At 60.6% G+C, this 21,276-nt stretch overlaps 5 protein-coding genes across 5 annotated transcripts; 3 read left to right on the top strand and 2 right to left on the bottom strand.

The window, feature by feature from the left end:
- Positions 1-86: 86 nt before the first annotated feature.
- AVPI1 (arginine vasopressin induced 1) lies at positions 87-604 on the bottom strand. Its single transcript, XM_042862965.1, has 2 exons — positions 321-604; positions 87-248 (listed from the first exon to the last, which is right to left on the bottom strand). Exons 1-2 carry the CDS (start codon positions 602-604, stop codon positions 179-181), a joined length of 354 nt encoding a protein of 117 aa, XP_042718899.1. The 3' UTR covers positions 87-178.
- Positions 605-1,461: 857 nt separating this feature from the next.
- MARVELD1 (MARVEL domain containing 1) lies at positions 1,462-3,622 on the top strand. The gene has a single exon (XM_042863087.1). The coding sequence runs from the start codon at positions 1,462-1,464 to the stop codon at positions 1,990-1,992; it is 531 nt and encodes a 176-aa protein (XP_042719021.1). The 3' UTR covers positions 1,993-3,622.
- Positions 3,623-5,479: 1,857 nt separating this feature from the next.
- ZFYVE27 (zinc finger FYVE-type containing 27) lies at positions 5,480-10,634 on the top strand. Its single transcript, XM_042862951.1, has 11 exons — positions 5,480-5,745; positions 5,813-5,883; positions 5,966-6,152; positions 6,273-6,368; positions 6,547-6,659; positions 7,344-7,474; positions 7,814-7,885; positions 8,273-8,417; positions 8,686-8,732; positions 9,548-9,629; positions 9,842-10,634. Exons 1-11 carry the CDS (start codon positions 5,513-5,515, stop codon positions 9,904-9,906), a joined length of 1,242 nt encoding a protein of 413 aa, XP_042718885.1. The 5' UTR covers positions 5,480-5,512; the 3' UTR covers positions 9,907-10,634.
- A 1,665-nt stretch (positions 10,635-12,299) lies between these two features.
- Positions 12,300-14,409, bottom strand: SFRP5 (secreted frizzled related protein 5). The gene is made up of 3 exons (XM_042863113.1): positions 13,837-14,409; positions 13,173-13,250; positions 12,300-12,954 (listed from the first exon to the last, which is right to left on the bottom strand). The coding sequence occupies exons 1-3, from the start codon at positions 14,354-14,356 to the stop codon at positions 12,614-12,616; spliced, it is 939 nt and encodes a 312-aa protein (XP_042719047.1). The 5' UTR covers positions 14,357-14,409; the 3' UTR covers positions 12,300-12,613.
- A 1,532-nt stretch (positions 14,410-15,941) lies between these two features.
- Positions 15,942-21,045, top strand: GOLGA7B (golgin A7 family member B). Its single transcript, XM_042863362.1, has 5 exons — positions 15,942-16,121; positions 19,235-19,360; positions 19,670-19,822; positions 19,920-20,021; positions 20,123-21,045. The coding sequence occupies exons 1-5, from the start codon at positions 16,065-16,067 to the stop codon at positions 20,213-20,215; spliced, it is 531 nt and encodes a 176-aa protein (XP_042719296.1). The 5' UTR covers positions 15,942-16,064; the 3' UTR covers positions 20,216-21,045.
- Positions 21,046-21,276: the final 231 nt, after the last annotated feature.

The following is a 21,276-nucleotide window of genomic DNA, read 5'->3' as shown; positions in this document are numbered from 1 at the left end:
GAGGAGGGTTGGGGCTGTTCAGCTGGTGCTGAGTCCATTGCAGCAAGTGGGACTGCTGTCACAGCCACGGAGCCTCACCCAGCCACTGCAGGTCCACCTTTTATTAACCAGTACACTCATGTCCTGAACACTTAGTGTCCTCGGTGTGCCCGGTCTGTACGGCAGGCCTGCTGCGCACTCAGTGATGCTGCAGGGGCGCTGAGGCCGCCCCGTCCCTGCAATCTCCCTCGGGCTCCTTATCGGTGATCCTGCGGAAACAGGCGGCTGTGAGTAGGGCGCGTCCCGGCCGCGGTCCCCTCGCCGACCCGGTCCGCACCTACCGGAGGCGGCCGAAGCGCCGTAAAGCCGTCGTCTCACCGCCGCGCCGTGCCGCTTTCCGCCGCCTGAGCTGTCGCAGCGCCCGTGCCATGCGGCGCTGCCCTGCGTAGCGCCAGACGAGGCGAGCGCGCTCCTCGGGCCTCTCGGCCCCGCCGCTCTGGAACAGGCTGCGCAGCTCCGGCAGCCCCACGCCCTGGAAAATGTTGGCCGAGGCCCGCTTGCGGCCGCGGGCGGCGGGCGCCGCTCGTCCCGGGGGATCGCTCGCTACCGAGGCCGGCGTTCCCATGGCCCGGCCGCTGCGGAGGGACGGCGTGGGGCCGCGTCGGGTCCGGTTCAGTCCGCCCGGGACAGGGCCGCAGCGGCGCGGGCGGGCCGCCAGCGGCGCGCCCAGGAATGCGGGAGGGCCCGGCTCAGGTCGGCGCCCGCCGGTGTCCGGTGCGCCGTCCCCGCCGCGACCCGCTTTCCGCCGCCGCCTCCCGTCCGCCAGCCCCGCGCACTGACCTAGGGGCGGCCACCGCGTATCTGCCGCGCTCCCGCCGCCGCGCCCGGGGCCGCTCCGCGCCGCCGACCCGAGGTCCCGCCGCCGCCCCGCGCTCCGCGCCCCGTCCATTCACTCTTCGGATCCGCCCCGCCCCGCGCGGCGCCGCCAATCCGCGCCCACTTTTCTCCGTACGGACCAATCGCCGTCGGGAGGGGGCGTGGCCGCACCGCCTTTCGAAATGGTGGGCCACGTGGCGCCAGTGACGTCAATAAGGCGGGGAGGGACGGCTGGGCGCGGCTCCGCCCCCGGGTGTGGCCGGCGCGCGTCACCCCGAAGGGAAACCCCGCGTGACGTCACGAGGGAACCCCGGCGCGCGCTCCCCGACGGCGCGCTCCTCCGTTCTCCGCCGTGACGTCCCGCCGAGCTCCCTGGCTCCGCGACGCGGCAGTCGGCGGCGGCGGCTGGGAGAGGAGGCGGCGGCGGGGGGCGGCCGCGGGGCCCCGCGCGCGGCAGTGGGCCGGCGGGAGGCGGGGCGGGGGAGGAGAGAGGCCCCGCACGGGGAGGACCGCTCGACGCCAGATGTTGGGCAGCGGCCAGCCGCCCTCAGTAAGTGCTGCCGGGGCGCCGAGTCCCTCCCGCCCCGCAGCACGCAGCGCCCCGCCATGGCCCGCACGGCTCCCCCGGCCGTGCCGCCGCCGCCCCCGGGACCACCGCCCCGCGGTTCGCTCGGGCTGCACCGCGCCTTCCTGCGGAGCCCGCTGGGGCTGCTCCGCCTGGGGCAGCTGGCGGTGGGCGCCGCCTTCTGGCTCACCGTGGCGGCCCACTGGTACGAAGGAGCGGCCCACTTCGCCCTCTTCGCCGCCGTCCTCGTCTGGCTGCTCACGCTGGGCCTCTTCGGGCTGAGCGCGCTGGGGCGCTGGGAGCTCGTGCCCTGGCTGGGCTCCCGCTGGCTGCTGGCCAACCTGGTGCACGACCTAGTGCTGGGTGTCGGGCTGTGCACGGCCGCCGCTGGCATCATGGGCCACAAAGCTGGGCAAAAGAGCTACTGCAATCTGCCGGGCTACAGCCAACGCTGTCTCTACGGAGCCTATCTGGGAGCTGCTGTCTGCGGAGCCGTGGCTGCCTGCCTGTACCTCTTCTCCGGGCTCTACTGCCTGGCACGGCGCTGCCGGGACCAACGTGACATCGTCTGAGCTCCTTGGCTGCCCTGCTTCCTGCACATGGACGGACCGCGGCCCTGCTTTAGGACGTGGTGACCCCGCTGCTCTGTCCCCTCCCGGCTGCTGCACTGCGCTTCCTCCACTGCCCCCTGCATGGATGGATGGACAGATGGATGGAGACCTTCTGCCAGGACAGTGGGCACCGATTGCTGCACCAGCTCCTTTGCACCCTGCACAGAATGACAGACGGACATAAGCAAATCGAAGGACCCAAGCAGAGAGCGCTCAAGTGGACCACAACTTCTGGGAGCCCCGAGGGGCCCTGCCTGACTCCTGCCTTGGGTGTGCTCAGGTGGGTGCCAACTCTGTCCCTGGGGAGATGAATGCTGTGCTGGAGGAGTGGAGTAAAGCTGGACCCAGCCCTTACCCTGCTGGCAGCCTTGCGGCCTCCGCATTGCCTAATGGAGGCTCTGCTGTACTCTCAGCTTCCCCAGCTGGGGCCCCTCCTCCATGTCCGGTGTCTTCCCGGAACCCTGTGGGCACAGCCCTTACCCACCCTGGGCACAGCCTCGCCAGCTGTTGCCCCAATGCCAAATGCCCCAACCCACTTTGGAGTTGAACCCAGCAAAGCCCCCTCTACCATTGGAGCTTGTGGCAGGGAGGGGGCTGCAAGCTGCCTCTGTGGTCAAGGCGGGGCAACAAATTCCTCCAGCCTTGGGGTTTGTGGTGCTCTGGGGTGAGAAAGGTGTTTTTGTCATCCCAGCCTGGAACTCGGTGCTGCTGCCGCATCCTCTGGCTGGTTCTGCACTAGGAGTGGGGCTCCCATCCCACCATAGAGACCCCTAAGCCTACCCGAGGCCTGTCCACTCCAGCTAGAACAGGCACAGCTCACCCTGCCTGGCTCCGCAGCACTTGGATTGTCATCCTAGAAAACTCTCTTTGTTGTGCAACTACATATCTCCATCTCCATCACTGTGCTGCCCGCAGACTGATAATGGAAGGGTGATTGCAGCAGTGCCCTTGTAGGACATAGACTGTGTGCAAGAGGGGGGCTCCGGTAGTGAGGCATGGACCAACCCCACAGGTGGCTGAGGCTGTGAGGGGTCAGTGGAAGCATTGGGCAGCCAGAGACTGGGAAATGTTGGAGGAGCACCATGCCGAGCTGCCTTGGCCACCAGCTATCCTCATCCTGCTTGAGGACACATTCTCCCGTTGCTTTCAGAACAGAAAAGGACTGCCCCAGCCCCTGTGTAGGCTCAGTTTGGAGGACTGTGGCCCCCGCATCTGTCACCTGGTGCCTTTCTGTGGGGGTAGCAGCAGCAATGGCATGAAGGGACTGGTTTGGCACTAGATCACAGCTTCCATCACCAAGGGTTGTCTCAGCAGATACCTGTGTGCTCCTGCACTCTGCCAGCCCCTGGGCCACCCCTTGGCAGGATGTGCTGTCCCTACTCTGTGTCAGGGCTGGTCCCAGACACTGCTGGCCCCTGCCTGCTCCGGTGCAGCCCTGAGGCCCAGGCTGCCTGCACGCAGTGAGACTAGTGCTGCCAAAAGTGCCTTGCCCCACAACCCCACACTGCCTGTTGTACCTGCCGCCGTCCCACTGCAGCCCCTTCTCTGGTGCCTTTGGATTCACATTCCAAATAAAGCAACACTGACGCTCGCTTGGTGTCTGGGGTTTTGTAGAAGGATTGGGACCTGCAGGGAACAGGAGATGAACCAAGCTTACCCTCAGCTCTGCAGCCTTGGGGTTACCCCTCCTGAAGCAGTGGTTGCAGAGGCTCAGTGTATTCTGCAGCTATGGGTGGACTCCTGGCGCTGAGCCACTGGTCTCTGGAAGAGGGGCTCAAGCCCCTGCCCCTGGGGATGGACTGCCCCAGCCCTGCCACTCGCTCCAGGGATGGGGCAGAACTTGGTGCTTGTGCATCATAGAATCACAGAATGATTGGGTTGGAAGGGACCTTAAAGCCCACCCAATTCCACTCCTCTGCCACAAGCTAGACGGCTGGCCGTGAAAGACCACAGGGATGTGGCACCCACAGCTCCTCGGGCAACTTGTGCCTGTGTCTCTTAACGTCTAACCTAAACTTCCCCTTTTAGTTTAAAATCATTCCTCCTTGTCCTGTCACTATCAGACTGTAAAAAATGTCTGTCTCCCTCTTGATTATAAATTTCTTTTAAGTACCAGAATGCTGCAATGCAGTCTCCTAGAAACCTTTCCTTCTCCAGGCTGAACAAGCCCAGCTCCTTCCACCTGTTCCCATAGGAGAGGTGCTCCAGCCTTCTGATAATCTTCATGGCCCTCCTTTGGACCCATTTCAACAGCTCCACATCTTTCTTGTGTTGAGGTTCCCAGGCCTGGAAACAGTACCCCAGATGGGGTCTCATGAGGGCAGATCAGAGAGGGACAATCTCTTCCCTCCCCCTGCTGTCACCCCTCTGTTGTTGCTGCCCAGGATACTGTTGGCCTTCCAGGCTGCAAGTGCACACTGCTGACTCATGTCCAGCTTTTCATTTGTCCAGACCCCCCAGTCATTCTCAGCAGGACTGCTCTCAAGGAGTTCTTCTTCCAGTCTGTATACATATCTGGGATTGCTGTGACCCAATCACAACCCTTCACACCCAGCCTATTTGAACCTCATTAGGTTCCTGGGGTCTCACTTCACAAGCCTGTCCAGATTTTTCTGGATGGTATCCCTTCTTCTTCTGTTGTATCAGCTGCACCATACATCTTAGTGTCATCAGCAAACTTGCTGAGGTTACATTAAATCCCACTGTCTGTGTCATTGATAAAGATGCTAAAGCATACCAGTCCCAAGATGGACCCCTGGGGAACCCCACGTCACCAGTCTCTCCCTGGACGTAGAAGCACTAGCAACAATTCCCCGGCTGCAATCATACAACCAATCCCCAGTCCACAGAACAGTCCAGTCTTCAAATCCATACCTCTACAATTTAGAGGTAAGGATATGGATGTGGGCTCCTCCTGCAGGCAGGAGAACACAATGAGAACCACACAGAGCTGCATTCCTATAGGCTTTGTTTCTCCTGGGCTGAAAAGGTCCCTTCCTAGGCTGGACATTGCCAGGACTTGGGAGGGCCGGGGACCTGACACCTCCCAGGGCTGGGTGCTTTGAGGCCCAGCATCAGACACGGCTCTCTGCCTGGTGACACAAGTGAGGTGGAAGCAGGAACACGTGCTGCTCCACAGCATGGCTCCACGCAGCCAAGGCTGGGAGTGAGAGATGAACCCGGCCTCTTCCAGCACCCTCCGAGCTGAGCTCGGCCTCGGCGCGGGGCCAGAGTCGAATCAGACGCAGCTCAGCGCACAGCCCCGCACTGTGCTCCACCAGCCATGCCCAGCACAGACCTTTACGGCCACTACCGGGCCGCCGCCACTTCCGCCCTTTTGCCAGCACTTGGGTGGGGCTTCCGTCCTCCCCTCCCACCCCGGCTCTTCCTATTGGCTGTGTGCCGCGCCGCCGGGTGACGTCACGGCGCACCTGGCCGCTTCCTGGAAGTGGGGTGCGGTGCGGGTCCTCGGGGGCCCGGTATGCAGGCGGCAGAGCGGGACGGGGCGGCCGGCTGCCCTGAGGTGGCAGCGGCGGCAACTGTAGGGGCTGCGACGGCAACGGGGGCCGGTGAGGCTTCGTCGGAGCTGCCGTCGCCTCCCAAGGCCGCCGCCGCCGCCTTCGATCTGCTGGACCTGGTGCGGAGCTACCGGCGGCTGGAGCTGTACCTGGAGCCGCTGCGGGATGCGGCTGACGGTGTGCGCTCCCTCCTCCGGTAGGTGCGGGCCGGGACTGGGGTTGGGGCCGCGGCTCCCGCACCTCACCGTGTTCTGTCCCCACAGGTGGCAGCGGCCCTTGTGCTCTCTGCTCGTCTGCCTCGGCCTCAACTTCCTCCTTCTCACCCTCGACCAAGGTGCGTGCGTGTGCGTGTGTGTGCGGCGATGCTGGGCTCCGGCCCGCTGCCCTGCCAGCTGATGCTGTGCTACTCCTCCCAGCCGCCTGGTACTCAGTGCTGGCCCTGCTCGTCCTGCTGCCGGCCCTGCTGGGCTACCTGCAGGAGACGTGCCGCGTCCGGCCCTCGGAGCGGGAGCTGCTGCGCAGGAAGTACCACAGCGTGCGCCGTGAGGACCTGCGCAAAGTACAGCTGTCGCGCCAGGAGGCTCTCGCCCAGGTCAAGTGCTTGTGAGTGTCCGGCACCCTCCTGTCCTGCAGAATCACCTTCTCTGAGTCATGCGGTGTGAGCGGAGCAAACCAGCGTGTGTGTTCGTGAGGCCATTTCTTGACTGTGTGGTCTTGTTTCAGCCTGATCCAGCTGGAGGGGTTCCTGAGTGGGCTGTGTTACAGCTGTGAGGCGGCGTACCGAGTGCTGTACTGGGAGAACCCTACTGTCTCTTCCCAGTGAGTAGGACTGCATTAGGTGCCCTGTGCTTGGCTTAGCAGGGAGAGGGACCAGGCCAGTAGAGCTACTCTTGGTGTGTTTGGTGCTTGCAGAGAGCAGACAAAGGACAAGGAGAGGGACAATGAATTTTATTCTGTGGGAAAAACTGATTTCTCTTGACCTGTTGCTCTTTCCCAGATTTTACGGAGTGCTGCTGGGCTCTGTCTGCATCCTTTACCTGCTGCCACTCTGCTGGGTCATGGCCATCCTCAACAGCACTCTCTTCCTGGGCAACAGCCAGTTCTACCAAGGTAAGGGCTCTATCTGAAGGGGGCCTGTATGGGATGGGTTGTGCAAAGACTCTTGAAGCTGTGAACTCTGTGCCCATCTTTTGTCAGTGACCTCCTGTGAGCACACTTTCATGTGTCTGCCATGGGACATGGACTTCGGAGAGCACTTAATGTTCTGGGGTCGGTACCCAGCAGTGCAGGATGGGTGGTGGGGTCCTGGGGCTTGGATCTGAGAGGTGGGATTCTCATCTCGCACAGCTCCTGTTGTGGGTGCTTTTTCCTTGTACTGTGATGTACTGGGACCTGGCAATGCAGCCTGAATGTGAGCATCACCTCCCTTCCCTGGCCTGACTCTGCACGACTTGAAATACTCTCAGGGCATGTGGCAAATATGTAACACCAGCCTGCAGTGCCCTATTGGATGGAAGGCGAGCTGCATAACATTTGTCTGACTGAACTGTGTCTGAACTCCTGCTGTTCCCTGGTCTGAACTGGGGCAGGTGGGGAATTCCTTCCTGTCCCCAGCTCAGTAGCTTCCCTAATGTCTGTGTGTGAGCCAGAGGGCTCAAGGCACTGGACAGAGGACGTTCAAGGGAGCTGCTGACCATTTTGAGTGCTGGAGGTTGGTTCTTGCAGCCATGTTTGTGGAGGGCCTGGAGGAAGGGGACTGGCAACGCTGATCCAGCTGTGTTCCCCCCTTACCAGTGATAAAGGAGCTCAAGGCCTCGGTTGAGCAGAGTTTGGGCACCAAACCCCTCGAGAGCACTCCAGAGCCTGTCAAGCCCCTACCAACTGATGCCCCACCAGACCGGACCCCCACACCCACCAGCACAGAGGTGAGTGGTGGCAGGGCTCGGATATGTGCAGTGGGAGCTTCAGCTTCAGCTCTTATCTGGTTTTGCTTCTGTCCACCTGCACACAAAGTAGCTTTGCTGGAAGCTTGTGTGCCTGGCTTGGGAGCCCATCTTGAATTGCCTTGCTCTCCTGGGATATTCACTCCACCCTGCTATGTGCTTGGAGTTACCCTGAGGAGGCAGGGGCTCACCCTACCTTTTGATGCTCACTTTACGGGTCTGCCAGTGAGCTGATGTTTCATTCTAGAGCTGCCTTGAAAGTGTGACCCCTACTTTCAAGGGAGATGAAATAGGACAGGACTAGCTCTGAATCTCTTGCAGGATCTTACCCCTGGCAGTGTGGAGGAGGCAGAGGAGGCAGAGCCTGATGAAGAGTTCAAGGATGCTATTGAGGTTTGAGCCTGGTGGGACTGGGGTTGTGCCTGCAGGCCAGGCAATTGGGGCAGAGGACTGCTGTGACAGGGCAAAATGAATGCTTGGGGAGGGCAGGAGTGGGGCTGGGCACCTCTGCAGTTTGACTCCATCTCCACTGCCTCTCCTCTCTGTCCCATGCTGCGGGAGAAGGAGAACCAGCTGCTCGTCATGGTGAGTACTGCTGTGCTGAGGTGTGCAAGGGGGCATCTCTTCCCAGCTGGAGCTGGTAGCTTTTGTCTGTTTTGGCAGTAGCTTGTGATGCTGACAGGTGAAGCCTTCTGTTTTCATGCCTGCTCTGGGGCAGGCTGACCTACGCCCCCCTCCCCTCCCCACTGCTCTCTGTTTATCTGGCTTTGCTCCTTACAGGAGGATGATGAGGGTTCTCAGTGTTCAGCAGACTTTGACCTCAGCCTCCCAGACAACGGTTTTATGAGCAAAAACGATGTGATCCGCAGCAAGGTGTCACGTCTGACTGAGCGCCTGCGCAAGCGCTACCCCAGCAACAATTTCGGTGAGGCTGAGAGCCGGAGCTGCCTGGGGAACCTCAGCAGTGTGGGGTCTGTGCTGCTGCTGTTGGTGACCACTGAACTTGGGAGAGGACAGAGTGACATGTTACCTGCTAGGGCAGGCACCTGAGTGACTTCCCCAATGGAGAGGGTGTTTGTAGCCCTCCTGGGGGCAGCAGGGTTGGGAGGGTCTTTACAACAGATGTGGGTGCTCTTGTGTCTCAGGATACCAGGTAGCAGGGCCCTGCCTGACCTTTGCTCTGTCTCTTCCAGGGAGCTGTACAGGCTGTGGAGCCACCTTTTCTGTGCTGAAGAAGAGGGTGAGTCTTCAGTTTCTCCACCTCACTAGCCACACTAGGGCAGAAGTTTTGCGTTGTGTCTGGCTTGTTCTGGCTCTTCTTGTTGCTAGGATGGCTGTTCTCAGTCATGACCCAACAGTGGGTCACCCAGCTAAGTGCTGGGTGTTGTCACATACCTAAGTGGTGGCAGGAGCCTTTGTGCCTTTTGCTTCTTTGGAAGCTGCCTCTGTCCAAACCTCAATGTGCTGCTTCTGTGCCCTAGTTTTGGCCCATTCTTGTTACCTGAGCACTTTCCTAGGAAGCAGAGATTGGGTTGGTCTTTGGGCTCCTGAGGAAGTGGGAAGAAGATTCAAAGCCACCATAGGGTGTGTGACTAGAGGAGCAAAGCCATCCCTGTAGTCTGAGCCCCTTTGCATAACACTTATCATGTAGTTCTGGAAAGAGTGCATCTCTTGCCTTTTCCAGATGTGCATTGCAGTCCTCCTGCTGCCCTCTGATTGCCAGACATGTGGCCCCCTCCCATTTCCTCTTGAGTTAGTCTGCATGTCTTGGATTCTCTGGAGCTTGCATCCCTCCAGAATTAAAGCATAGGAAATGGCAGTCTATCAACCTCCTGCAGCCTTTGGCTTCAGTGCTTTCCTGTGATATTAGAGCACTGTAGATCCAGTGTTTAGTCCTGGTGTCACTGGTGGATGGCATCTCTTGTCACTCGGGCTTGCACCCTCTCTCTCTTTCAGCAGGGAGTACTGCCAGCAATGCCTCAGTACTGGAGTTTGCTGGAGCAGACCCAGCAGCTGCCAGTTCTCTTAATGTCTCACCTTCACTTCTTTCCATAGCGGAGCTGCAGTAACTGTGGGAACAGCTTCTGCTCCAGGTGTTGCTCCTTCAAAGTTCCCAAAGCTGTGATGGGAGCCACCGGTGAGTGGAAGGAGGAGAAGAGCAGAACCTTCCTCCTCCCACCTGTGCTGTGTGCTGCAGGGCTTTACCCCAGCCCTGGTGGTTGGGGGTGGGTGCTGTCTGGCTCAGAACAGAGCCCTGATGGGTTTTCAGTAGGTTGTGGCTGAAATACCTGGTTCTTGGTGGGTGATGCAGTGGAAAGGGAGACATCTGACACCTACTTTCCTTTCCAGCCCCGGAAGCTCAGAGAGAGACTGTGTTCGTGTGTGCTCAGTGCAACCAGATGCTCATCAAGTGACCGAAACAGCATACAGGGGCTGTGTTGCCTCATGCCCAAGGACAATAGGAGCTCTACCCTTTCTCAGGGGATCCTAGGCTGCTTGGTTCCCAGCGTGGTACCACCTTGCCAGAGGACACAAGCACTCGCTGCTCCCCCTGCCAGTGCTGACCTGAAGGCAGACCCAGGCTCTTCACCATGCAGTAGGCAGCACTAGCTGTTTCCTACAGCAGAGCACTGCCCACAGCTGTGCCCCACTGCTGCCGTTGCCCTGCCAGCCTGGCAGCTGCTTGGGAGGCACTGACTGCACTCTGCCCTGAGCTCACCTAGGGCCTGGCTCTGTGATGGAGGAGCCATCCTTCCTGTCTCTGCTCCTACCTCCACCTCCTGGGAGATGCAGAGCAGCCTCAGGGCCTTCTCCCAACCTCCCTGATGAGCGCTGTGTGGGGAGACTGTTTTTGGGATCAAGTCAGAGCTCTTCCCAGGAGATGTAATCCTTGGTCTTGGCTCAGCTGAAATCCTGCTCATCACTCCGTGATTCCACTGTGTTCATGTTTAGTTCCCCCCTTATCCCCCATATTCAGCTGTAGCATGGGAGGCAGATGGTTTGGGCTGGGCTGTGTGATTGGTCTGCAGCTGCAGCAAGAGAAGAGGCATGAGTTGGGGCTGCTCTGTACTTAGTGACTGCTGCTTTCTACTACAGATTAATATATAGAGAATGGCCAATAAACCTCCTGCCCACAGCTGGCTCTCGTCTTCCCCTAGCAAATACTGTTCTATCACCTGCTGCCTCTGTGGCCTTGGTTGCTCTGTCTCATATGTGGCCATGTCTGCCACCTGGTTCCCTCGCCTACTGTGGTTTTCATTGTGATACACAGTGGTCTTGTTTGCCCTGTACCCAGGGCTGTGTGGAGCTGCTCTGGGCCAGGGCCTGATCGTGCTGGGCCAGGGATGAGGTTCAGCTGGGCTCACTCCCTGCCCTACGGAGGTGGTGGTCCTGGCAGCTGCCCACGCACACAAGGGTGACCTTTCCCTGCTGAACAGCAAAGCTCCCAGCTATCCCAGGAATGCGACCCTGGCTGCCATGCAGCTGGGAGTGCCTGTGGCTGGGCCTCCTGCCAGCCAGCTGCAGTTCTGGGGGGAGGGTGGGTGGCGGGGGGGGGGGGCCAAAGCTGGAGCCCTGAGGCTGGGTCACCCACTGCTCTAGGCATGATCTGGATGGGGGCACAGGTCTCAGTGCTCCCCACAAATCTGAGACCTCATGGCTGTGGGCCCCTGGACCCGCCTCTTGAGTGAGCTCTGCCCTTGGGAGATTTTGGGGAAAGCTGAACTCTGCAGTGATGGGCATACCCACATTGTGCTGGGTGTGCTCCAAAGGCGCTGTAGTGGGGGAGGCAGTGTGCAGAGGGGCAGGAGGTTATTTCAGCTCGTGGTGGGTGACAGGGAGAAGTTACTCGTCTTTCTTGAGAAAACACTTGGTGAGATGGATGCAATGTCCGTGTACGTCTAAGTGCTCCTCAGAAAGATGCTAATGACGCAGAATACAGAGGGCTACAGATAAACACAAGCTGTGGGAGGTGGGGTTTTATTTGTGTACTTCGAGTTGTGCAGTAAATGGTATAATTGATGGTGTTTATTCCAATGGCAGTCTGCTTAGCAGCTTCGTTGGAAAATGCCTTCTACCGCTATTTGAATTTTCAGTTTTTTTCCATGCTGGCTGTGGAGAAGGGAGGGGGCAGGAACCACCTGCCCCAGGCAGTCATAGGGGCTTGCTGCCCCCCTCCTGTGCTGGCTGTGGGACGGGAGCACATCCCACTGTCAGCATCGGTGCTTGCTATGGCCTGCCCTGCAGTAGAACAGGAACAGATCTCATTCCTGCTTGGGGGACATGCCTGGTGCCTTGCTGGTGGGGCAGTGCAATGGGAAAAGCCAGGCATGAGGTGTCCTACATCTTCAATTCCCCTCACCTTCCCCTGAGAAGCTGTAGTGTGAGGCCACCTGGTGCTGAGTAAATATCCTGGTGTCTGGATATCCTGCCAGGATGCTCTGTAATGCAGCAGACTCAAAAATATGCTGGGTAAACAAGGCTGAGGAGGACCCTGCTGTGCCCCTAGAAGCCAACTTGGGGCTGCTTCACTTCCATGCTGCAGGGCAGGAACTCCTGGGACCCAGGGCTGAGAGGTATGATGTCCAGCTCTGCACCCTGCTGCAGTTGGTGCCACCCTCACTCCATGCATTCCCCAGCCCTCAGATTTCTTTCTCCCTTTTTCCCTGCCCCTCCATGGTTACTTCCCAGGTGCTGGAAGCAGGTATCGAGTAGCAACTTTTGAGCTGCACTGTGCCCTCCTTCCATGTGTCCCCCAGGATGCCCCAAGGTTTTGGAGCCCAAGAACCACAGAGAGCTGGATACAGGCTTATCTCAGACAAAATAATTTACTCTAGTAGGGTTAGGCCAGGGTGCAGGGTGCTGGAGAGCTGGGGCCATGCAGCTCGGGACTTTTGGGAGCTGAGGCGGGCAGTCTGTGGGCACAGAGGGCAGGAGTATGGGAGCTGGACGGAGGCACGGGGTTGGGGCCTGGGGTGCAGCTGAGGTCAAGCAGGGGTCTTACGTGCAGGTAGGGGGCTCAGGGGGCTGCAGGGGTCCTGGGTGCAGATCAGGGCTTCCTTGAACGTAGCCTGAGTGCAGAACTGGGGATGCAGAGCAGGGCAGGAGTCCTGGGACAGAGCCCTAGTGCTGCCCGGCCCCGTAGAGCAGGGGATGGTACAGGGGACAAGGGTAGGAAAACATGAACTTGACAGCAAACTTCATCTCCTTGTTGTGCTTCTGCCAGGGGTAGATGGCAAGGAGCAGCAGGCGGCTGCCCACCTTGCGTCCCAGCACCAGGAAGCTGCCGCTTAGGTTGTCGAGCTGGGGACAGGGGCAGGAGCCCGTGTTCCTCATGTGCAGCACCATCTTCTTGGTGTCCTTGCGCTTTAGGGGACCCAGCTTCAGCACCTTCTTCTTCTGGGCAGCCAGCAGGCGCCTCTCTCCATTCTCCTCTATCACCTCCTTGATGCGCATCTTCACCACTGTGAAGTTAGTACGGGCCCAGTGACCCCCCCACATGTTCTGCCTGTCCCCCCAAGATGTCTTCTCTCATGGTGCACCCCATCCCCTGTGCGTAGGATCCAAGGGGGTGTGTCCTATGGGATTTCCCTGCGTAGGAAAGCCCTTTATCCCACCTCCCTGGGCTGGTCTGGAGGCAGCTGGGACTGTTAGGAGGCTGGGGGATCAGGGGAGCACTCACCGAAATCACTGGAGCACATCTGCTGCATCATGCCATCCGCCTTGTGCTCCATCTCACACTGGGTGCAGATCTTAGGCACTGCAGGGCAAGAGCAGTCACTGTCACCAGACACTGATGGCTGTCACCTGCGTCACCTCGGTAGGGACACAGCAGGGGAGCAGCACCTCAGTCCCTGGGAAGCTGTGCCAGGTGTTGCAGGGACATTGAGCACCACATGTTTAGGTGTTCCAGCACCCACTTCCCAAGAGGAATAGGAAATTGGGACCCTGCCTGACTGCTGATGCTTTGGGGTGAGGGTGGCAGCAGGGTGGAAGGTGATACAACCTGATCCTGACCCAAGGCTGCCTTCAGATGACATCCCTTTCCCAGCCCGAGGGGACCTGCAGGGATGTGGGAACGGCACAGGTGCAGCACTCAGAGCTGGATGCTCTTGGCTGTGATGGCACGTAGTGAGAGGAAGGGGACAGCCCTGTGACAATCCCGCAGTCCCACATTCACCCCCAGCATCCCACTGCCGACCCACTCACCTTGCCCTGGGGCAGCTCTGTGCATGCAGCTGGGTGCCTAGGGCTGGAGGAGCAGGGATGGGGGCTCCTACACTTTCCCCAGGCTGCACAGGGATGTGTGCGCGACCCCAACCCATCGCAGTGCTCGTACCACTTACCTGGTGGAGGGGTGGCCTGGTTGTTCCCAAACTGCACGGTGATGCAGAGGTCGTGGTCAGAAGGAAACTTGCCGCAGTGCAGCATCTCGGGCCAGGGGAAGCCGTAGGACTCCATGACGGGCGCACAGGCATCACGCACCACCTCACAGAGCGAGCGGCATGGGTAGATGGGGCGATCGAGACAGACAGGGGCAAAAAGAGAGCAGAGGAAGAGCTGCGTGTCGGCGTGGCACTGCTTGGCGAGCAGCGGCACCCAGCTGCTGGCCTGCTGCTTGGCCTCAGCCATGGACTCGTGCTCCAGCAGGTTGGGCAGCCGCATGCGTTTGTAGCCCACATCGTGGCACAGCTGCATGTCTGCCGGGATGTCAACACACTGCGGCTCCCGCCCGTAGAAGCGCCCGCGGGGCACGTTCTCCGGCTGCCAGCCATAGTAGTCGTAGTGCTGCCCTTCGCCTGGTGCCAGTGCCAGTGCCAGCAGTGCCAGTGTCACCGTGCCCACGGGGCTGCTCACCCGCAGCATCGCCGTGCCTGCCGAGTGGGACGCACGGCCGCTGCCTGCTCCTCCAGCACCTCCCACGCTGCCCTTTCAAAGGAGCCCGCAGGCATCACCGGCAGCCAATCTGCTGTGGCTGTTGGCCCCCCCGGCATGGCCCCCCGGCCCCACGCCAGGCCGCCCGCTGTGCTCCCGCCCTCCCTCCCTCCCTTGCACTGCAGGGTGGGTGCACGGTGATGCTCTGCATCCCTCTCATGTCATGCACTCAGGAAGGGACGGTGCACCTCACTGCTCACCAACACCCCATCCTGCCTGGGGGACAGGAGACACTGGTTCCTACCCCTGTGCCTCCCTTGGAGTAGGGTTATGGGGATCACCCCAAGGCTACATGGTGCACTCGTGCCCAGTGCCACCTGCAGTCTCCGCTCTGTCCTTTGCCTCAAAACTGGGTTTTGTGTCACCCTGCTTCATCCTGGGGCACCCCAACTAGTTGCTCACCATTGAGATGGAATGAGAGAGTTGGGAGGGGACACTCAGGCCCTTTCTCTGGTGCCTGGTGCATGGGAAGAACCAGAGCCTTCTTGAGACCTGCCCAGTCCACATTCCCTCTTCTCCTTGGAGACAGGCCAGGGGTGCCAGGATGAGGACCCCATTAGAAACCCATTTGTCTGCAGGGGTTATCTGGAGCATCCCCTCCCATTGCAGCAATCAATGTCCCGACCTGGTCAGCACTCCCATGCTTTCCCCAGCTCCTGCTTGCTGGATAAGGTGACTCAGTTAATGGGCAATAGAGCAAACAGCCTGGTGTGGGCTGCGATAGCAGCTGCCCTTTGCCCCGGGCAGGGACCACCCCCCCAGACCCATCAGGAGCCGTCTGCCATGGGGCTGTACAAAAATCTCACACACCAAGCTCATGCCTGCAGCCTGTTTGTCCTGCCTGTGCCCTGGATTTGTTGTGCCTGTGGATGCACGGTGCCAAAGGATGCTCAGAGCTCAGGGATACTTGATGCCCAGGGATGCTCAGTGCTCAGGGATGCTCAGTGCCATCCTGGGATCTGATCTCACCTCCCCTGGGCCAAGACCCGGAGATGGCACTGCTAATGTATAACTGCCAGGGAGCACGATAAGATAGAGCCACCCGTTATCAGGACTGCCCGGTAGCAGGAGGGAGGCACTGGGCTGTCAGAGGAGCAGAGAGATTGCCTGGAGAAAAATGCTGATAGAAAATAGCTAACCCATGATGGATGATCTGGGGGCAGGGTAGCTCAGCTAATTGCGATGGGCTTATGCTCAGAAGGCGCCAGGGAGTGGGAGCTCCAGGGGTAGGGGCTATGGGGGCAGAGAGAGCCTGTGGGATACTCACAAGGTGCCTAGGTGTGATGCTGAGTATGCCTCACCATGAACCCTGGCTGGTATAGTCAGGGAGTGAGGGGCTCCCTGCCAGCTGCTGGGCCACTATCTGTCACGATATCTCCATTAGAGCCACTGAGCCACTTCCTGGAAGCAGGGCTGGGAGCAGCAGGACATGCATCCTTTTCCTGTCAGATGTCCTGGGACTGTGTCTCTGCCCCAGGGGTCCCTTCTGCACTCCTCTTGCACTTGTTCCCATGACCCATCCAGCGCCCATGCTGTGGGCTGGAGGACAAACACTTGTGCCTGTCACTCTGAGCAGCCCAGCCACCAGCCTTGCCACCGCCTGTGTCACACTTCACGGCAGTGAGACCCTAACTGGACCATGGGGGCTGGTTCCTCTTCAGTGGAGACCTCGGAGATGGCCAGCCCTGGGGGCACGGTAAGGGGACATGCCCTGCTGGGGGCTGCTCTGCTTTCGCATGGAAGTGCTGGCAGGGGCTGTGCAAGGGGCTGCAAGGCACAAGGAATAACACTGGTGCAAGGCTCTGGCTCTGCTGCAGGAAGGGAAACCCTGCTGCTGTGGGAAGTGGAGCACAGGCACAATGCTGTGGTGTCCAGTCTCTCAGACCCTATCTTTGGCACTTCCAGAGGCAGTGCTGTATGTTCCTTGCACTCAGTTTGCCTCACAGTGAGGTGCAGGAAGAAGGAGAGGGCAGGAGGGGGGCACAGTGGGGCCAAGACACTGGGATTGCAGACTTCCAGGGCAGGCAGAAGGCAGTGGTGACCACGCACTTGCCCTGCGCCCACACACACTCCCACTTGTCTCACAGCCCCAGGAATGCAGCTGGCAGTGCTCCGTGCACAGCTGTGGGGCCACAACCACCCTGGCTTCCTCCCAGCCCTCGGCAGCTCTGCCCTGGCTCATAAATCCTGTGAGCACACAGAGCCACTGTGTGCTGCCCGCCTGCCCCCAGCCCCATGCAGTGCAGGGATGGGGCATGGCCCATATGGGGACTCCTTTGCATGAGGATGGCATCATGCATGGGGACATGGCGACCTCTTGGCAGTGCTGCTCCCCACACTTCATTGAGCAGTTCTGTGAGGATGGCAGTGTGCTCACCTCATGCTGTGGGCAATTTGGGGCAGTGTCCCACGGCCTGTGATGCCCATGGGGCAGAGGCAGTGCTGGGGTGCCTAGATTCAGTGTGGGAAACATCCTCCCAATGCTGACACATGCACACCTGCTGTCTCCCAGGAAAGGTTATCGGCGCTTCCCCACCACGTCCCAAATGTCACCATTGTCCTCAGTGGGGCAGTGAGCTCATTCTCCCCCTGCCATTAATTAAAGCCCCCCCCAGCACTGTGAGAAGCAGCTGCCAAGGCTGGCACTGCCGTGCTCCCTTTGATGCAGAGACACTGACAGTCCCTATGAGGAGGGGGCACAGGTCTCCTCCTGCTGTATGAGCACTGGGCCCACTCTGGGGCAGGGTTGCTGAGGGGGTGACAAACATGGGCTGTGTGGGGCTGACCCCAGGGCAAGGGTTTTTTGCTGCTATTGGAGCAAGAGCAGCATTAGGGTAGTGGAACTGGGGCATGATTGTGGGGCGACTCACCTAGGTGTAGGGAATAATGGGAATAAAGGCAGCTCCTGCCACAACCATGTGAGCAGTGCCTCTGCTGCCAGGGAACCTAAAAATAGTCCCCCAGGCTCAGCAGATGGAGAAGGGCCATCTGGTTACAGCTGAGAAGCCCACGATGGGGAGTCTGGCAGGGGATCTGGCAGGGCCTGGGGGTGCTGGGGGCAGAGCAGTGGGGCCAGGGGCTGTGTGGGGGTGGGAAGCCCACAAGAAAGGCCCAGCATGGAGCCCCAAGGGGACATCCAGTGTCACAGCTCCAGGGGACAGCCACCAACCATGGCCCTTTCCCACCCAACCCAGCTCCCACAGGGGGAACACAGGTGGGCACAGCCCAGGGGATGCACATGGGGGTGTGAGGGAGAGCTGTGCTTCCCCTGCCGCTCTCGGCCCCTCTCCACCACTTGGGAGAGTGAACCTCATCTCTCCACAGGCGAGACATTGCCATGGCAACTGGCACGGCCACTGCCAGGCAGGAGGTGAGCGGTGACGTGGTGTGACATTCAGTGTGAGAGAGGGACATGGGTGTGGGGGCATCTTGGGACGCACCTGGGTATGCATGTATGCCTGCAGAGATGCACATATCCCCAGGTGTGGATATCTGCAACCCCAGATGTAGATCTGTGCATCCCCAGACATGTGTGCACAGTGCTGAGGCTCTGCACCCACTGCTTGTTGCTTTTTTTGCCGGTGTCCCTACAGGTGCAGAGGAAGGGCTCGCTGCCCTTCCACCCTGCATGGGCCCTGTGCCACCACACGTCAACCCCTCCCCTGCTGTGCCCTCCTCCTCTAGGGAGAACGTCTGTTTTCTCCCCGTTTGCCATTTCTCTGCCTCTAATTGAGCTGTCAATGGGCAGAGATTACAGAGAGTCTGTTAGCGCTCCTCTCTGATGTCTGCCTGCGCTGTGCTCGCGGCACCCGCTCTGCAGCTGCAAATTCTGCAAGAGCAGCACTGCCACGTACCCGGGCAGGGCGGGCTGCCAGCCCCACGACCAGCCCCAGCCAGTACCCCCGTGTCTTTCCCATGGGGTGCAGCCCCCCATCACCCCCGTGCCTTCCATGCCGCAGCACCCCCGGGCAGCCACTTCCCAGCTACACCCCCACAGCCGCCCCCGATCGGTCCGGCTCCCCCCGGGCTCGGTGCAGGCAGCAGCGGGCGCCCATCCCCGGGGCCGGGAGGCTGCGCACACGTTGCGGCCGGGCCCGCCTCCGCCTCCGCCGCGCGGCTCAGCAGCACCGCGGACAGCGCCGGTGCCGCCCGCTCGGTTCTGCCCGGCTCGGTTCGGCTCGGCCCGGCCCCGCCGCCGGCTCCGGTTCCCCCTCGCGGCCCGACCCAGCGCAGCACGGCCCGGCCCGGGGCGCACGGAGCGCCATGGCCACGGAGGTGGGTGCGCGGGTGACCGGGGCTGTGCGGGGTGGGGCTGGAGCCTTGCGGGTTCCACACTCACAGAAGGGCCCTTCTGCATTCAAGGTGCCCGCGGTGGGGCTGGAGGGGCGTGGGGTTGGGGTTGGCGTGGGGCGTCCTTGATGGAGAGGTCCATGTGGGGCTGCAGTATGAGGGGTCTGACTCCCTCCCTTTGTCCCCTCCATCCTCCTCTCCATCCCGGCTCTGTTCCAACACCTGGAGGCTGGAGTGGGTCCTGGCGCCTTGTAGGGTGCCAGGGTTATGCCATCCCAGCCCTTCTAGCTGCACAGCTGCTGCAGCCCTACAGAAGCAGTCCCTTGTTCCCCTCCTCCTGACAGCATCCTGCTGAGGACTGAGGACCATCCCTGTGCCACCGTTAGGCCTCGTCCCACCGTGGACACGAGGCCACGCCAGGGTCTGTGGGAATGGCACCCACAGTGGGATGCATGGCGACCTTCCCCTCCCCCACCCTCAGGCTGTATCCCCCCAGCTCACCCCACTGCAATCCCCCAGGTACACAGCCTGCAGGAGCTGCGGCGCAGCGCATCCCTGGCCACCAAGGTCTTTGTGCAGCGGGACTACAGCGATGGGACCACGTGCCAGTTCCAGACTAAGTTCCCCCCAGAGCTGGAGAGCCGGGTAGGATGCCTGGCAGTGTGCATGGGGGTGCCCTATATTCAGAGTCCTATGGGGTTTGTCTAAACAAAAGGGAGAGGGTATGGGGGGCTGTGTGGCCCTGAGCCAGCTCTGGATTGCTGCCCTGGGCAGAGTATGTACCATCTCTCCTGGAGACTGGGGGATCTGATGGAGGCACAGAGCTCTTGGTGTAGATGGGCAATGGGCAGGGAGCAGCTGAGAAGGAAGGAGAGGATTAGGTGGTCCCCAGGGCATCTCAGGGATGGGGATAGCTGCTGGCCAAGCATCTCTTCATGGCAGCTTCTGCCCCAGATTGAGCGTCAGCTATTTGAGGAGACCGTGAAAACTCTCAATGGGTTCTATGCTGAAGCGGAGAAGATTGGGGGCAGCTCATACCTGGAGGGGTGCCTGGCCTGTGCCACTGCCTACTTCATCTTCCTCTGCATGGAGACACACTACGAGAAGGTGCTGATGCCCTGGGGAGGGCAAAGGAAGTGGGAGGGGTGGGGGGGGGGGGGGAACCAGGGCCAGAGGGTGCTCAGTGCCCCCCTTGCACTCACAGGTCCTGAAGAAGATCTCCAAGTATATCCAGGAGCAGAATGAGAAGGTCTATGCACCACGGGGGCTGCTGCTCACTGACCCCCTGGAGCGTGGCATGAGAGTTGTATCCTCTGGGATAAGGGGGGATGAGGGTGAGGGGTGGGGGGACATCGGCAGCGAGGCTATGGCTGATGCATCCCACGGCTGCTCCTTAGCAGTGCTCAGATCGAGATCTCCATCTACGAGGACCGGTGCAGCAGTGGCAGCTCCAGCAGTGGCAGCTCCAGCAGCAGCAGCAGTGGTGGGGGGGGGCGGTGACTGGCAGGGGGAGGTCCCTGCAGGGACGCGTACTGCCGGGACAGCCGCCTCTCTGAGATCCGCAGGCTGCACTACCAGAGCACCCGCTTCTGAGACCAGAGTGGGTGGGAGGGGGCATGGGGGCCAGGTGTCCTCTGTGCCATGTGCCCCCTGCGGTGGCTCTGCCCCTGCCCAGACCCACTGCAGGCAGGGGCCACTGCTGGGGTGTCCCAGGTGCTTACCACAGAACCAAACCAGTGCCAAAGGGCTCCGCAGCCTCCCCTCACCTCCAGTGAAAGAGCTCGCCCTGCAGTGCTCCAGCAGAGCTGAAGCCAGGGGGACATGGCCTCGTGCCCCTGTATTACTTCATCTGCATGATGGTGCTGTGCGTTCACCCTGTGTGCTGCCCCAAAGGTTCTGGCTGCATCCTGTTCCCTGCCATCCCCAGCCAGCTCCCTGTGCCAGGGCAGGGGGCACAAATCCTTCTGCCCACACATCCCGCATGCATCCTCACCCTCCCTGCAGCATACAGTACCCCTGTGGTGCTGGGGGCCTGCAGGGGGTGTGTCTCCTGCTTGCATCCTGCCCATCACCCCAAAGGTGCCAGCCTTGCAGATCTACCCTGATGCAGCACCCCTGGCTGCAGCACCCACACTTGCAACCTGTGGTGGGGGACCCCCGAGGGGGAAAGAGACAAGAGGTGGGTGCCTGTAACATCCAGTACCTGGGAGCGAGCTCCAGGGCCATAGAGGGAGGAGGACCCGTCTCCACAGGAGGGTGGTGAGGCTCTGGTGCACCCTGTGGGGCACCCTGCATGGAAACTGATGGAGACCTTCAATAAACCTCATGCTTCGCCCTGCTAGCTACCCTGCCTCCTCTTGCATCGGGGCTACACTGGGGCTGGGCACCACAATGGTGCCATAGGACTGGCCCCATATGGAGATTGGGCGTGGGGCAATAAGTGGGAGGCATAGTGCAGTGCACGCCCTGTGGGACATGCAGAGAAAGCAGGACAGGGATTGGTTTACTCACACGGCACGGCTGGCACAGAGGCTGTACCTGGGGGGAACGGAGGAGCGGGG

Source organism: Lagopus leucura, unplaced genomic scaffold, assembly GCF_019238085.1.
Source record: "Lagopus leucura isolate 7727_CA_CO unplaced genomic scaffold, USGS_WTPT01 Super-Scaffold_739, whole genome shotgun sequence".
NCBI classification, from domain to species: Eukaryota; Metazoa; Chordata; class Aves; order Galliformes; family Phasianidae; genus Lagopus; species Lagopus leucura.
This window is presented reverse-complemented; position numbering and strand designations above follow the sequence as displayed.